Source organism: Alligator mississippiensis, chromosome 10 (genome assembly GCF_030867095.1).
Source record: "Alligator mississippiensis isolate rAllMis1 chromosome 10, rAllMis1, whole genome shotgun sequence".
Classification (NCBI taxonomy): domain Eukaryota; kingdom Metazoa; phylum Chordata; order Crocodylia; family Alligatoridae; genus Alligator; species Alligator mississippiensis.
Genome location: NC_081833.1, coordinates 7,295,157 through 7,311,368, shown reverse-complemented (window position 1 = coordinate 7,311,368; position 16,212 = coordinate 7,295,157). Strand labels below are relative to the sequence as shown.

General features: G+C 41.6%; 1 protein-coding gene across 3 annotated transcripts in view; it reads right to left on the bottom strand.

Annotated features, from left to right (window-relative positions):
- The window catches only part of TMEM132B (transmembrane protein 132B), a 364,403-nt gene that overhangs the window by 109,460 nt on the left and 238,731 nt on the right, over positions 1-16,212 (bottom strand). For all 3 annotated transcript variants that reach the window (XM_014598576.3, XM_059713428.1, XM_059713427.1), the window contains one exon: positions 8,246-8,432. In XM_014598576.3, the coding sequence (XP_014454062.2) occupies positions 8,246-8,432 (187 nt within the window). The remainder of the gene's footprint in view (positions 1-8,245; positions 8,433-16,212) is intronic.

Here is a 16,212-nt window from a genome sequence, read left to right as displayed (position 1 = left end):
TATTATGTTTGTTGTTTCCCAATCGTATGCGCTCAGCTCAGTAAAAAGATGTTATTTTTCTTACACCCGGCCCCGCAAACCCCAGCTGGGGCCAGAGGCTCAAGCAAAATTCCTGCAGTATCACCAGCAAGGAACAATTTTCAGCTCTCGTTTACACCAGCGAGCCTCATTCAACGCGGCCCCGTTACACACTTTGGACACCTGTGCATCTCCAGTGTCTTCAAAGAAGTGGCTCAGATTTGAAAAGGGTGCTGTTGTATATTAATGATGCGTGGGAGAAACAAAATCCAGTTCACACTCTTGTTGTGTGGTTCTTACCATAAAAAGCAAATGCATACCACCAAATCTACTGAATAAGAAGGAGCCAATAGCGCAGAGGCACTTTTCCAGGTAGAGCTGTCCCTGTAAGGATGTCAGGGCCCAATTCTCATCTACCGCAAGGTCCCTCTCCTTGGCTCTGGCAATGGAAAGGGTCTTAACGCCCACATAAATCTACTCATCCTGCTGTAAGTGTCCATAGCCCCACCGATTTCAGCAGAGCTGGCCATTTACAACTGAGGTCTACCCCTTTCTCACTGCCACTCTATGCCACAGCAGTGGATTGGGACTTCAGAGATAATCTAATCCTTACCTCCTCTACACACACTGTGAAAAAAAACAACCCCAAGGCCAATGTTGTAACGATCTGCAAGTCATGTTCAATGCAAAAGACACCATGTGAGTAATCAGCTCAGGGACTGGCGTCCTATTTTGCGTGGCCTAGATTGGAAAAGCGGAGTCAATGTTTACCGAGATGCAAAAATCAACTTCTTTTGTGACGACTTGGTAACGCAGCACAATGTGAATCGAAAATAACTCCTAAAATAACTCTTTTATTAAACATGATGAAAATGGATCACCGTTCTGCTTTGGGGGACATTAGCTGTCCGTGTTAATCTGCTTGCCAGATGTTGGAGGAATCAATTATTAGAGACATTTATTGGCAAAAAGAAAACAAAATAAATCTCACAGGAGCAAAGCAGCTGACACTTTCAGTTGACATTCAATGTATCATGCTGTGTTGTACTAAAGAGTTGGAACCAGATTCTCAACGGTATTTCTATAACCAACCTCCTGGACTTGGGTCTCCAACCCAGCTCGCTGTCTAACCAACTGATCTCTGGATATTCAAAGCAGATACATTTCTGGGCATACATGTCTCTTTTGTTCTCAAAGGCTTGGGTTTGGGGGGGTTGACTAAACTTAAAAAAAAAAAGACTGAACAAACAAAACCACGAGTCAAACATTTTGTATTTTGCCTGAATTCAGTAGGCCTCGGGTAGTTATGCGCAATTTTAGTTGATAGAGCGCCATTTGCGCTCTCAAAGCCACTGAGACCTGCTGCAGTTCGAGGGGAGAACTTTTCTCCTTGAAGTTGTAAATTCCACCTTTTCTAAGTCAAACAGCTTTCAGAGCTATTAAGCAATATTATTGTGGCATTTTTTTTTTTGAAGTGCTTCAAAAAGCACTTTTAGGAATGTAGAAAGTGATTCATAAATCACTCAGGGGCAGGTAAAACTGAGGAGAAGTGGCTTCATTTCCATACAATTTTTCATTCTTACCAAGCTGCATTTATTCAGGGCTGATTAGTTAATTAATGCCTATAGGGTGTTTTGAACATATGAAGTGCTACGTAAGTGGAAAGTATTAATCAGAGTATTATTTAAAGAAAACCTAATTGGTTGATTTGTGGGGGTATTTAAGAATTAGCACCTCTTTCTTTTCTCAGGAGTAAAATATACCTAGCCTTGTGCTCTTTGGTAGGTTAAAAATAATTATTTGGTGCTACCGGTAGCGGATAGCACATCACAGGTTTTGCCTGTATCACGAGATTTACAAATAACTCGTTCAGAACTAGTTACAAAGTTATATCTATATATCAACACGCAAACTTTTTTTCCCCAGGTTTCCTTATTACCAACTATATAGGCTGCTGGGAAGGATATAATGAATCACTCACAGAATTTAGAAACCACTAAAGCTATTTAAAAAAAACTTCTTTTTTTTTTTTTTAACATAATCATGCTATCATTTTATGCGCTTCTCTCGCAAAATCTACCCAGGCTAGGAAGCAAAAAGGATGCAACTGAAGAGAATGATGTATTTTATTGATCCAGGTCTGGTCCAGGCTCTCCTACCAATGCACTTTTAGTGGAAATTCACTGTTTTTATGATGGAGCATACTTGTGACCAACCGATGCTTGCAGACAGGCAGCACCACTTGAACCGGCCAAGAGATCGATCATGTTAGAAACTTGCTCAAACGTGAATGCAGGGCCAGCTTTGAGGTAGGACAGGCAATGAGTGAGACATACCATTTATTACAGGAATTTCACCACCTCGCAAGGCAGAAGCTACATGCGCCTGTAGCTTGCACAGGCTGTGTGTGTGTGTGTGTGTGTGTGTGTGTGTGTGTGTGTGTGTGTGTGTGTGTGGGTACGTGTTTATGTAGATGTCCTGCTAGAAACCCTTGTCAGTTTGGTTACTCTCTCTCACAAAACAGCAAGCTTCCCAAGCCAGATACGTGCACAGAAATAACACGTCCCTGCAGCAAGGACAGATGTTCCTAACAGCACGTTAGCTCAGTCAGGTGCTCCTCCTTGTGCTCCGATGAGCTGTAGCACAAGGTTCAGAATCACGCCTGATCTTCTCAACACAAATGAGCAACACAGCAGTCGCTGCAATGCGTCCAAGACAGCAGGGATGCATGCGGTGATGATATCGTGGGATCACACCTAATGCGATATAGGCCTTCTTAAAAGCAGGGCTAGTGATTCAGTCAGCCGTGGTCGTCCATCCGAGTCAGTGCTTGAAGCAGCGTTACAGCTAGATGTTAAGGTGCAACGTGGACGGGTCGGTGGCATTTTATTTGCAAGAACAGGACCGTTCATTTGGGTATTGCACACCAATTATTTTGGTCTGCCTACCTTCCCTTTGCAACCTTGAACTTCCCAAGACGTTCCCCTAGCAAAATGGAATACTTCTTTCCATGGGATTTTGCCTTTGGCACGTGTATCAGATTGCCTCTTTCTCCTCATTCTTTTATGCAGCTATTTATGATGGCAACGACAGCCTCCCACCATGTGCCACTATAATAATAGCTACAGGAGAGAAGCCTCTTCATGAGGATCTGATTTTGCAGGCACAGGCATAAGAAGAGCTCGTCTTAAGAGAGACTGATGTTCCTTTGCAGTAGCAGTAGGGCTGTCGTAGCTGTCATCCAAAACCGGTTCCCGAGTCAAGTGTAAGCAGTACGCAGTTGTGATCAACCACCTTGCTATTTTCTCATTTCATGAGAAGTTGTTTCATTACCACGTCAGCTGGAGATGGCCTGCAATTCTGTCTTATCTTTTCTCTAACTTCGTATAATAGATACGTTCGGCAAATTCCATCGAGAATTAGCGATGTGGCTGTCAGAAAGTAAATTCGGCTGACCAAAATTATACTGTCACAATCCGAATATAAGAAAATGTTATGATCATCATTCCATAGGAAATTCCACTTTATTTTGTACTACGTTATCTTCCAAACTGGACGTTTCAATTATCAGGAGTGTAAGGAAGCTAAAGGAATTACTGTTTTAGATTGTACAGAAAACTGATTTTCAGCCAAAAAAAAAAAAATATTGAGGTTCTCTCTACATGTTTGCTCATTTTAATGGTATCCAGGTTGTAGCCGTATTGGTCTAGAGGAAAAAGCATTCAGGATTTGCAATTAAAGAAATTACTTTGCAAAAATCTAGTTGGTCTAATAAAAGATATCACCTTGACCCAGTGGCGACACACAAGAGGTACACGGGGGTGCATGTGCACCTCCTGAGAGCACCGGTGCACCCCCTAACTGGCCGTGCTCACCACTAAGACGATGAGCCGAGGTGGCAGGTGGGAGCGCCGGTGCCCCCGCTGCAGGTGCTGGCTGGGAAGTGGTGCAGAAGTGGCCACAGCAAGATTGGCTACCCACCCGCTGGTCAGTGAGATCGGCCACGGGGGATCCCCCAGTCGCTGGGGGGGCATGTGCCCCCCCTGACTAAGGAGGCACCAGTCACCCATGCCTCTACCACGAGTCCTGAATGTTTACTCTAATGTAATTCTGGGATTATGTTGGGCCTGATAAGTGAAAAAATAGTTTAGAGTATAACAACATATTTACACGAATCCAAATGGACACAGAGCTGAGTTTTTCTGGCATGCACAGTACTTCAAAATTATTTTAGCCTGGTTCTTCCAAGCTCATCCAATCGAAGTCGCAGGTTACTTCATAGTAAAACAGAAGGAAGGCAAAAACACCTGGTTTTCCAGCTTCAAGACTGCAAAACTTCTAATTGTATTGTGTAGGGCAGATCCAAAGACTTTTTGGATTTCAAGTAAGAAAAGTTACCTCAATGGCTCCAATAGACACTTAAAATGTAGCCATCAGCAGGAAAGCTCCAAAATCCATCCAAATGTGCAAAGAACACCCAGATAAGAAAGATGGATATAGGTTTGTCGGGCATTGATGTAAAACAAGAAGTCATCCTTCAGGTAGAATTCCAGTTCTTTATTAACTACAGCTGTCAGCTCCTTGTTATTGAATTTAAATGAACAATAGCACCGCAGCTCAAAAGTTCCTAGCAGATTGCAAAAACACAAGTTTTTATCCCTACCAGTACGTGCGAGCTGAAGCTTCCACCTGCCCTTTGGGGTTGATTGGTTCAAACTGAGAAGCTTAACTTTTCACGTGCGTTGTAAATTGTTTTCTCGGTGTTGTGCTCCGATTCATTGCTGATTTCCACATTCAGTTGTATTGGGAGGCGTTGGTCCTGGCAGGAGCAGGGGGCTCCTAACTCCACTCCTTTTCTTCATTTGGGTTTTTCCTTTACTTCCACGGAAACAGGCACCCTCTTATTTATTGGTAAGTTCCCAGCTAATTCCTAATGACCTTTTCATAGTGCTTTCTGCATTTGCATCTGTGCAATCATTTGAGCTCTCTGCACCCACATCTCCTTTTCACATGACGATACAGTACACTTGAAAGCTGAGTGCCACCCACACCAATAGGGAACTCAGATATGCTACACGGCTTTTTTTTTCTCTCCCTCCTCCTTCAGAACTCAAAATGTACAGTTTGTATTTAAGCCATTAGTTGTTCTTTCTAGCACCCAAAGTGACTAACAGTAATGAAAGTAAATTGCTGCTCGGCTGTGTGAAGTCCCTGTCAAAAGCTTTCTTCATTAATGCACTGCTGATTTTAAACTAAAGGACCAGCGGTTATATACAATACCTGCGGCAATGCCGGCACAGTTTGCAGCTAAGGAGCTAAATTCTGTGTTGCGTAACATGCAGAAATCAACTCTGTCTTTAAAACACGAGCATGCTTCCAAGCTTTCTAAGTATAAATGTTAAAAAACATCAGATTTGATGTTAAGTGCTTCATAAACCCACTGAAGCAAGAAATCGGGTCTTTTGATCCGACTATTATTCAAATGAGTACATGCTAGCTGCCACACCTACATTATCTAGAAGAAAAACAAATTAGGTAATGGAAAAAAGATCCCTGTCAGTAACTCCACACTGTAATATGGGAATGAATCATAAGGAGCATCTTTCTCTCTTTTTTTTTCTTTAAGAAACCAATGAAGAACCTCGAGATGTACTTAGGACTCAGCCTAGCCGCAGCTGCAACCCGCAACAGCGAGATGCAGCCACAAAAAAGAGCCCCCGGTTTATTTATTATGGCCAAAAGAAAGATCCATTAATTTAACTTGAGCCTAAATCTTTATTAAGACAGAACCCAACATGCTGCAAGATTTAAAGTCAATGCTGTCTCTCCTCCCCTCCCCATCCACCACAAATATACAGAGGTCTGGAAACAACTGCCACTAGCAAACCATGGCTGTATCCACCTCAATACTCAGCCCGGAAAGCAATCTGTTTGCATGGAGTTTGGTTTTGTGCAGCACCAATATTACAAGAATACAATATTAATACATCAAAATGGATGCACTGCAAAGAATTAACTATCATTCAAGGCAGGGGGATTTTGGAAGCCCCATAAAAGTACCTGATCCCATGGTAAATAAATAAAGGTAACCACAGGTACCTTGTGTTCAAAAAAAAGTTGAAAGTTAGTGCATTTTGGTGCTTTTGTGTAGTACTCTTTTAAGGGACAAATAGATGAGATGATAGGACTTTGTTTTTTACAGATGTGCAATTTGGACGATAGGGAAAATACAGTTGAATCGATTTATTAGTGATGAGAAAAATCGAGTGACTCTTGAAGCGAAATTTCAAAACATTCAGTGGCACCTGGTTTCATTGAACAGTCTGTGGTACACTGGCTTTTGTTCTTCATTTGGCAACGTAAGACCAGAGACAGGATCATACAGTAACTCTTAAATAAGCAGTACTCCAAATGGGCAAATGAGAGGCAATGGACTGCAAACACAAGCCAGTGCTCTTGCTACTAGTGTCTCAGCCTCTTATGTCAGCCTCAGGCCAGGCCAAAATAATACAGAGCATCAAGGAGGATGGTATTCTTAAGAAATATTAAGAGATGTCCAAAAAGAGAAAAAATATATATACTAAGAACACTATCTTATACTGCAGCTGGTTTCCACTGTGCTATCATGTAAGAGATGAGATTAGCAGAACTGAAAAATTCAGATTTGGACTCGGATTAGAATCTGAAACGTTTTGATCTCAGATCTGAAATTGGTCCCAGCTGCAATGACAGTAATTAGATTGAGAGTGGCTATTACAGAGACAGCAAGGTTGGCTGTAAAATGTTGATCCGCGTCTGCATTCTGCACCTTTGAAAGGTCATCACTGGGCTTTTGGTTGGGTCCCAAATTACGTTACATCAGGAGGACTGCTAATAACATGAATACTTTACCCTTTATTTGAAACAAGTTCTGTTTTGATACGAGTGATATTGTCCACGCTCTACCTGCTTTGACAACCTGAATCATTGCTAATACTTGACATCATCACATCCACATTGCAGGAGCTTTTGATTCATCTCCTTCTGCCATACCGACCACTGATATGCTCCATGCCAGTCACCATAAAAATATCCACTAAGGACTCTCCTACCTGTAAGGCTCCCTTTATCACACCCTGTTAGTTTAGGGACTGTCAGAGGGAATGAGAAATAAGTCCTACCTAGGTCCTTAATTTTCTAACCAGCATTCACTTTTGCTTCTGTCCTAGCAGCACAGAGTAACATCCCTTCAGAAGAGACTTTTCATTTTTGCTGCTTATTGGATAGAGCAGCAAGAAAATCAAAAAAGTTCCCTCCCTTGATCAGGATTTAAGAAAAATGGCAATAAAATTTATTAGTAGATCGAAATTTAGCATCCAGCATCTAAGTTAGTTTTCATTAAACTAATCAGAAAAACAAACTAATCCCTCAAGTTTTTTTAGGTCAGACTTTCAAAGGCGTCTCTGTTGACAGGGTCCAATTCACCACGCTGTAACTGCAGCTTCATACCAGGGCAACTCCAGTGAAATAACTGATTTACATCCAGCAAAAAAGCTCTAGTAACACAAGAGAATTACAGTCAAGTCCAACGGCCCCCACAAAAGCTGTGTTGGAATACGTAAGTAGCCGTTTGCATAAAAATTGTAGGGTTAAAGCTTTATGAACATATGCCCCATACTTTACCTTGGAAACCTGGCCTAACTCCAAACCTTTAGAAATGATTACATCTCCCTACTCTACATCTCAAAACAAGTGCTTTATTAAATTGACATTTTGTAGCTTATTAGTCTGTGATTTCGACTGGTGCATTTGAGCACTTTGGGGAAAAGAAAGGCAAAAAAGGGCCCAGTTGTTTGGTTTAGAAATAAAGTTTCCTACACACGCATGCTAATTTATTTCAATGAAAATGTCATAACTAATTGCAACACTTAGCCTCAGCGCACATGCATGGCAGTTGTGTCAATACAACAGACAACAGCTCCAAAGGAGCTATTACTATGCAGCAGGCCGATAATCCACAAACGGAAAAGAATTTATACAATAGACTCTAATGGTTTCCAAGGAGCCATTATGATATATCAGGTATATAAAATATTAGTAAAATGTTTTTTTTTCTGTTTTTGCATTTAAACCACTTGCAGCATAGTGCCTAGGAACTAGCAAGTTAGAAACCGGGCCGTCTTTCATTAAATGCAGAAAAAACCCACCAAGAACGTTGTAAAAGAAAGATGGAGGAGCAGATTCCTACCATTGCAAGAGGAACGATTCCTGCAAATGTCGTTTGGCTGACGAAGATCTCGGAGACCACCAGTTCGCTCACGGTCTCTTCTCTGGGGTATTCCACCTGCCAGGTGATTTGCTGGGCCCCCGTCAGGTTGCTGCTACTGTCCATTTCAAAATCCATCTGCAAGATCTCATGGAAGGACACGTTGGCCCTGGAAAACAAAATCGGCATTCAAGTACAATTGAAAACGAAACAACAAAATGCCAGGAACAAAATAAATGGCAACGTTGCCCCCACCCCCGCAACAGAAGCACTATTATCAGATTCAACATGCAGACCCAAGGAAGTTGATAAAAGCCTTAATCAAACAACCTGCCAGGCAATGGCTATATTTTATAGATGAGCTTACAATCTATCTTTTAGCGTTCTGAAAAGGAAGCATGTTTCCCATTAAACTCGGACATTAATTCTATGTAATCCCTCCGAACCTGTAATATAAAGCCTGGACCCAGGGAAGCACGCAACACAGATGTTGCTAAATTATTTAATCTAACATCATTACCATTTTGTTGTTACAAATACTGATGCCCTGAAACAGCAAGATACTTGTTCATTCCTCATACTGCACCAGAAACAAGCTCTCAACAATTTTTTTTTTCTTTTTTGGCATTCAAACACGAGCTTGCCTTTATCTTTGTGAAAAAAAAAAAAATGGATGTGTGAAAATTATACAGGACAAAAAAGTGGGGTTAGATTATACTCATTTTCAATTCATGAAAATATTCTTCTTGTCAGCGAGGCAGACTGGTAATGGTATGATGATCATCATACAGTTCTCATCCGAGGATAAGTTTAAGGGTGGAGAAATGGGTGTAATGCAAAGTCCTCACAGCTGCATTTGTGAATTATTTCTGCTTTTACTGATACCACCATCATTCAGTGCTCTCCTGTGGCCAAGCATTATACAATTATCAACTAATTAATCCTCATGACATTCCTGTTGGGTAGATAGTCTTTTCTTCAGTTTATAGAGAACCAAACAATCACTGGATTTATCCAATACTATAGATCAGATCAGTGGCAAAGATTCATTTGGAATAACAGTGCTTCCCTCCTGTCTAATAAAAGATATCAGATTTATCCAAAGAACCATGTCTGCCTCCCTCCTTCAGCTATTTTTATCCATGCAATCAAAAAACAGCCTACAAAAGAAGCATACGACTCATTGCTCCTGTTTTATAGATGGGGAACAGAGACTTGACCAGAATAACACAACCGATCAGACAGATGTCGCCCCCGATCCACTGGGTCACACTATCGTTGCAAATGCTTAGCTTCCACACCCATAACCACCTTAAAATACCACCTTTAGAAAAATTTAATTTGACCCAAATGCTTGAGACTACTACCATCAGAAAAACAATGCTGGCAAACACTGTTGACACCTGGGTTCCACCTCCCTGGGCTTCTCCACTGAAACAAAGGAACGGAGCTTCTTCTCAAGAACAGAGACTTTCACGTTCATCTCCCTCCTCAAAATGCTGTGAATGCGCAAAGGCAGACCTTATTTTTTACTGTATGCTTTTGAAGTCACATTGTAAAGGAGAAAATCTGAACACAGATTATTGATTTTTATGTTCTCATTCTGACAACATACACCTCCAATGTATACTCCAGTACCTGGGGGATAAATATTTTCCAACTTAACAAAGGATTATATCTACCTTCAGGCAAGGCTAGAAGCTAAAAATGCAACTTTCAGGTGTCCTGCTAGACCTATGGTTCTCAACCTTTTTAGCCTCAAAGCCTCCCCCCCACATATTAGACTTGAAGACCCCTTCCAAAATTTTGGTGAATCGAGTGGCATTGCAAGAACTAACATTTATTACAGTCGTTACATCCCTGCAGAGGGGCCAGGCAGTGGCGATGGGGGAATGACCAGGCAGGGACAAGCATGAGCCTGTGCTTATCTCCTCATACCTCGCCACACCCTTCAAAGGATCCCCCAGGGTGTCCCAGCATCTTGGTTGAGAATCACTGAGCTAGACAATAGGCAAAAGACTCAAAAAGGGATTGGACAAATTACTGGAGGAAAGGTGCATCAGTAGCCGTTGAACATGGGAGTTAGGGATACAGCCTCTGAATCATAACTTTCTGAAATGCTGGAGGCTGGAGATGGGAGAGGAACAGTGGAAAAGCCCTGTTCACTCTTCCTTTCACTATCCACTCTCTGCCGCTGTGTGACACAGGATACCGGGCAATATGGACCCAATAAATGGCAGTTCCTATGCTCCAACAATAAGATAAATTACATCATGCAACACTAGAGTGGCAATTAGAGCCGTCTTAACTTCTGCAGAAAAAACGTTGTCACCGCATCTGAGAGTTCAGCTGCGTGGTCCCAAGCTCATTGCTTCTATCAATTAGTTTTACACCTTCACAACCCAAGCAAGCCCACATACCAGGAATTAAATTCAGAGGAGACTTAGATGCAAAACGTCCCAATTTTGAATCCCACCAAACCATCCACGGCAAAAGTTTCCAAGCCCATCTTAAAAAATTGGACAAACTCTTGGGGTCTGCTCAGAGATGTGTCTCTAAAGTAATTAGAAGGAGCGCGTGGTATTCCCGTGTGCTATTGGGCCGGTCGAACTCAGAGCTGCTGGAGCAATTTCGTCATGTCACACTGTCAGGAGCTGTTTTGTGCTCAGTCCACAATTCTTTTGATTATCCCCTTGTTACATCTTCCGTGCCCAAAGAGCTCCTGTACATTTTCATTTCAAAATGATGGATTTCATATAAAAGGAGACAGCAAAAAAGAACAAAAGCAAAGCCTCTAGCAGAGTATGTGTGTGTCCACGCCTTATCGATTACTGTAGCAACCGTCCGGGGAGGGGATAGCTTCTGCCAGTTCAAACATGAGAGCTTGTATTAAGCGTATAGGTGCCACCCACAGTGACCGAAGCATCACAATTGCATAGCTACATATTCCACACCTTTTTTAAAGACAGACTTGTAGACTGCCATATCTTGGAATCAAAGTTTAATCCCTACATGAGAGGAAAAAAAGGGGTAGGTAGCCATGTTCATCTGAAGTCAAGCACAGCAGGGTAGCACCTTAGAGACTAACCGGTTCAGAGAGGCATAAGCTTTCATAGATGATGCCTTACTTCATCAGTCCAGTCACAGTACCGGATGAAGTAGGCTGTCACCTAGGAAAGCATACGCCCCTCTGAACTAGTAAGTCTTTGCAGTTCTCCCCTGCCCTGCCATTCATACACGGAGAAGAAGTTTAGATCCATCATAGAAATGCAAAACTCCAGAAATCTTGGTCCAGAGATGATTCTCAGACCGACACGGCTACCAAAGACATTCCTAGATCCATCATACACACTCCTTCACCCTTTAAAGAGGCCTATGAAACACAGAAAGAGCAACATAGTGGAGAAATGGTGACCCAGTTTGACAAGGAGACTTCCTGCAACAGCTTAAAGAAAAAGAAATCTTGTCCCATTAATCAAACACTTCCCACTTTGTCTCTGAGGGACTTTAAATGCACGGTAAGGTATCAGCATCTGAAAACAAAACACCAACTTTATATTCTTTTTCTTTCAGAAAACAGCCAGAAAAGCCACACTTTTGTGCCAGACTCACCATGTTCTAATTAGGTTTCGCTAGCATTCAGCCCCTGGAGTATTTTATTCATCTGCAGCCCTACAAATTACTTCCAAATTTCATCCAAGACTGTGGCCATTGTTTCCCCCTTCAAGACAAGCCCTAAGAACAATGCCAAATGCTATGCGATCCGAGGCCCAAAGTCCCTGATGGAAGAGTATATGATTAATCTTCAGTTGTCTTTCAAGTCTCTTCCCAGGTTAGGGCTATAATGAGCCGATGATAAAGCTTGAAGAATAAAATTCAGTGGCCCATAGTCTTTCAACTGTTCCTGCAGTCTTTGTTCTTTCTCACCTATAGATTCTTCTCTTTCTTCTAGCAGGAAGACTGATACTTCATGCAGGCGTCTACACGTTCATTAATGCACCTTAGTTACAGGACATTTAGTTTAGTGCCGGAGCACGGTTTTTTAGAGACGCTTAGTGCACATTAGCCTATTAACACTGAGCGGCAGGCTATTAGCACACTTCATAACCTCTACACTACCATGCAAGTGTTATTAGGCTAATGCGCAGTAAGCGTCTCGTGTAGACGCGCCCACAGTCTTGCGACATGCTAACTGTCTTCCATAACAGAGCATGGTAGACATGCCCATCGGGAGCTATGGAAGTCCTAAATTTAAGGGACTGGATACCTGATACATCTCTTACTTATGCTAGTGTAAGTCAGGACCGATTCCACTGAAATAAAGGGAGAAAACTCTGAGAAGTCAAATCACAATCAAACCCCAAGAGTCAAATATTTCCTTTCTTCAATCTCAGGGAACTTCTGTCTACAAATCATAACACTGAGACTTAAAGTCCCCTTCTCTGGTAGTGGGGATTAGCTACATGCCAGTCCTTTGTATCATGTCCTTTAAAAGGAATTCTCCCCTGTCATGGCAAATCTTCGATTTTTCCTTGGCCTTCACTGTAGGTCATGGCCAATTTTTAGAGGTTGGGCTTCCTGCTTGCTGCATTACAGATATCCTTTAGGTATCTAGTGAGAATAAAGTGCCATGAAAGCCGGCAGGCTACCAACAAATAAGAAGAATTCGACTCATGCCATGATTAGCCATTAAATCCTATTTTTAATTGAACTCACTCTTGTTAAAACCTGGCAACTTTTTCTTGCCACATGTTCTATTGTTCTCTGAACAAGTTGCCGCACAGAAAGATCCCGTGGCATCCGAGGTTGTACAATGCTTGTTGTCTCCTTTCCTTTCCAACATCTCCCTTCTTCCTTTTCTATTGTCCAGTTTAAGCCACTGCCCAAGAACTTTCCCAAACCCCAGTTTGGAAAAGCAATAAATAAAGTCAAAATTACTTTTATAAAAAAAGATGATTTCCTGCAAGCAGAAGGAAAAGACCTTATAATTTTAGGCAGCTGGCATGCTTGCTAATAAGTCCATTTCTATGGAAATGAGTTCATAACTATTAATTTTGCCTGCTCCTGATCTATTCTTGATGAGCCTTTCAAATTTAGAAAAGCGCTTCATGATTCTCTCAATTTGGTAATTACTAACTCCCTTTGATGAATCCAGCCCAGTGTTTCAGACATGAGACATTCATTAGACATTTTTCTTTCTGGGGAGAGGAAAAAAAGAAAGCATGGCTTAGTTTTATTTCTTCTCGCAGGCTCAAGTAAGTAGGCCTTGTTCTTCAAAACACAGCTTATAATCCTATTTTCTATTGTAATTGCACTTCCACAATACCCCTTTTTCTGGCTAGCTTTTTGAATACCCATCAAGCTTTGGACACTTTTACACACTTTCCAAATGTCTAGCCTCAAATGCATTTAATGTGCCCCAGATAGGTTTCCAACTTTTCAACCACATGCTTCATTGTGCTTGACATAATTACAGCTAGCAAGAGTTGTATAATGTTGCGGTCCTGTTATAGAATATATGGATTTGTGAACCTGATTTATAAACCAATGCAACCCATTCCAGACACGGTTTCCAGAAAATATATTTAAAAATGAATTATTTGGGGCGATAAAATCTTCTTAAATTCCATATGAAATGCATTTAACTCCAATATCATACCTGACAGCACAGACAGCTGTACCCAGGCAGAGTGCAGCTGAGTAGTGTAGCTCCACGATGAGAGAGCAGCCCAGGTGCCGCAGTTTTCCCGTACATCACCACTTGTAGGGTTGAGCCTTAAATATTTCCTTCTAGAAACGTGAATTAGCTCAGTAATGAGCAATTGTCTACCATGAGACACTGGATTTTTCCAAGGAAGAACTCTTCCCCAGTGGGATAAATCACAGACCATACGACACAGGATAAAGATTACGGGGAGAATTTTCAAAAGTACCTAAAGTACCTTCGAAGCAAAGTCCCATTAACAATCTATGGGACTTGTGCTATTAAAGTATTAGATGCTTTTGAAAAATTGCACCACATCTTTAGACAAATTGTTGCCTCAACTGACCTCCTTTAGGGGAGAAGAAGCTATTCATCATGTTACCTCTGTTTTCATGTTCCATGCACATGAACATGCACACACAGATTTATCTCTGCCTTAACATGTCTATGCAAATGGCAAGAAAAATGTACTTTAAATCTGCATCTTCTATTCACTGATGGCAGGGAATATACAGAGCCAAATCTGAGCTTTATTAAATATTAGTCATCTTTAAACTGCATGGGCCCACTTAACAGGTCTGCGGGTTTATCGAAACAGCAACCACCAAAACACTTTAAAGCAAAAACTATGAGAAATGACCTAAAACTGAATTATTTTCATACTTACTACATTTTACTAAATGAAACACGTGACAAAATTAGCCATCTAGGCACTGGGGTAACATGCTGTAGCTGATGGTATAATGGTAGTGAACTTTGACTCATTATTAGTTAGCTTTAAGAAACAAGACTGCAGAGCTATCAGCATCAGATACTTTCAACACAGATCCACGTTGCTAACCTACCCAAAGAGCTTCCTGTCTGCTTTTCCATAAAGAATTAAATATGCACAACGTCACAGGGAAAGATGACAGCAGGGCAAGTTCTGAAATGCAATCGGGTTGAGCATATCGCTGGATCACTGAGAGTTTATAAGCAAGAACATCCATTCCCTTTCAACAACTCAATTCCCATAAAACCCAAAAGTTACATTAGCGATGGCTTTTTTATTCTCTCTTACAGCAAATCATGATTTTCATTAACTCCTAAAATAATGTTTTCAGTAAATGGCAATCTGTTTATGAGGCAGAAGGGAGTGTAAAGCTATGAAAAAAACGGAGTATGAACTAGGTAATTGCAAAATCATAAATGTCTGATGTTGTGTTGTTCAAGTAGGTTTTCCATCATTTTAAAGTTAGGGACTGACTTTTGCTCCCGCTGAAGTCTGTGGCGAATCCCCACTGAATTCACTAGGAACAGGATTAGTCTTTAAGACAGGAACATTAGGTTATAGTTCATAATATGCCAATAGTGAAAGTCAGTCTCCTTCAGTCTCCGGTGGGACTTCTGGAATAGTATCATTTATTTGAGAGCAGTGAGCTGCACAGGATCCAGCCCCAGGTTTCAACAGTTAAATGGAAATGTTCAATTCCCAAAAGTCTGCCTGAAGTCAATCAGAGATGCAGGTGCCCAGCACTTCAGGGCAAACACAATCCCCAAACTCAAGTCTTGATCATTTTTTCACTGAAGATGTTTAGAGCCCAGTGGCTTCAAAGGAAAAGCCAGGTCCTAAACCTACCCTCTCTAGCCCCTCTGGGCATTAATGGAAAATGTGGGTTCTAGCTTTCAAACTCCAAAGAGGATTTTCAAACAATGCTGTGGTTCAAGACATAGAGAAGCGGGGCTGGAAGGAACCTCCTCAGGTCATCTAGACCAGAGGTGGGCGATTATTTCAGGCAGAGGGCTGCTTCCTGAGTTTTGGCAAACCATCGAGGGCTGCATGACAGGTAGCCAGGGGCAGATAAATATTAATTTTCTAAAATTTTAAGGGGCCCTGTGGACCAGATAGAGTGGCCTGGCGGGTTGCATTTGGCCCACGGGCCGCATTTTGCCCACCCCTGATCTAGACCAACCCCCATCTGAGGCAGGATCATCTTCCTCCAGCCCATCCTATACAAATGCATACAAACCCAAGCTTTCTTCACTGTTGCTTTTAAATTGTAGATATTTACCAATAACATTTTCATGCAACTTCCACAAGATGGGCTGTTAATCTAAAATGACTTAATCGTCATTCAGAAAATGATCCAGATCCAGATGAAAATTTTAGAGCTTAGTCATGAAAATTAGCACATCTTGGGGAACAAGATTCCCTTCTGAGAAGGCAAGCCTGGTAAGTCTGTGCCCCCCACCGCTCCTGGCTACT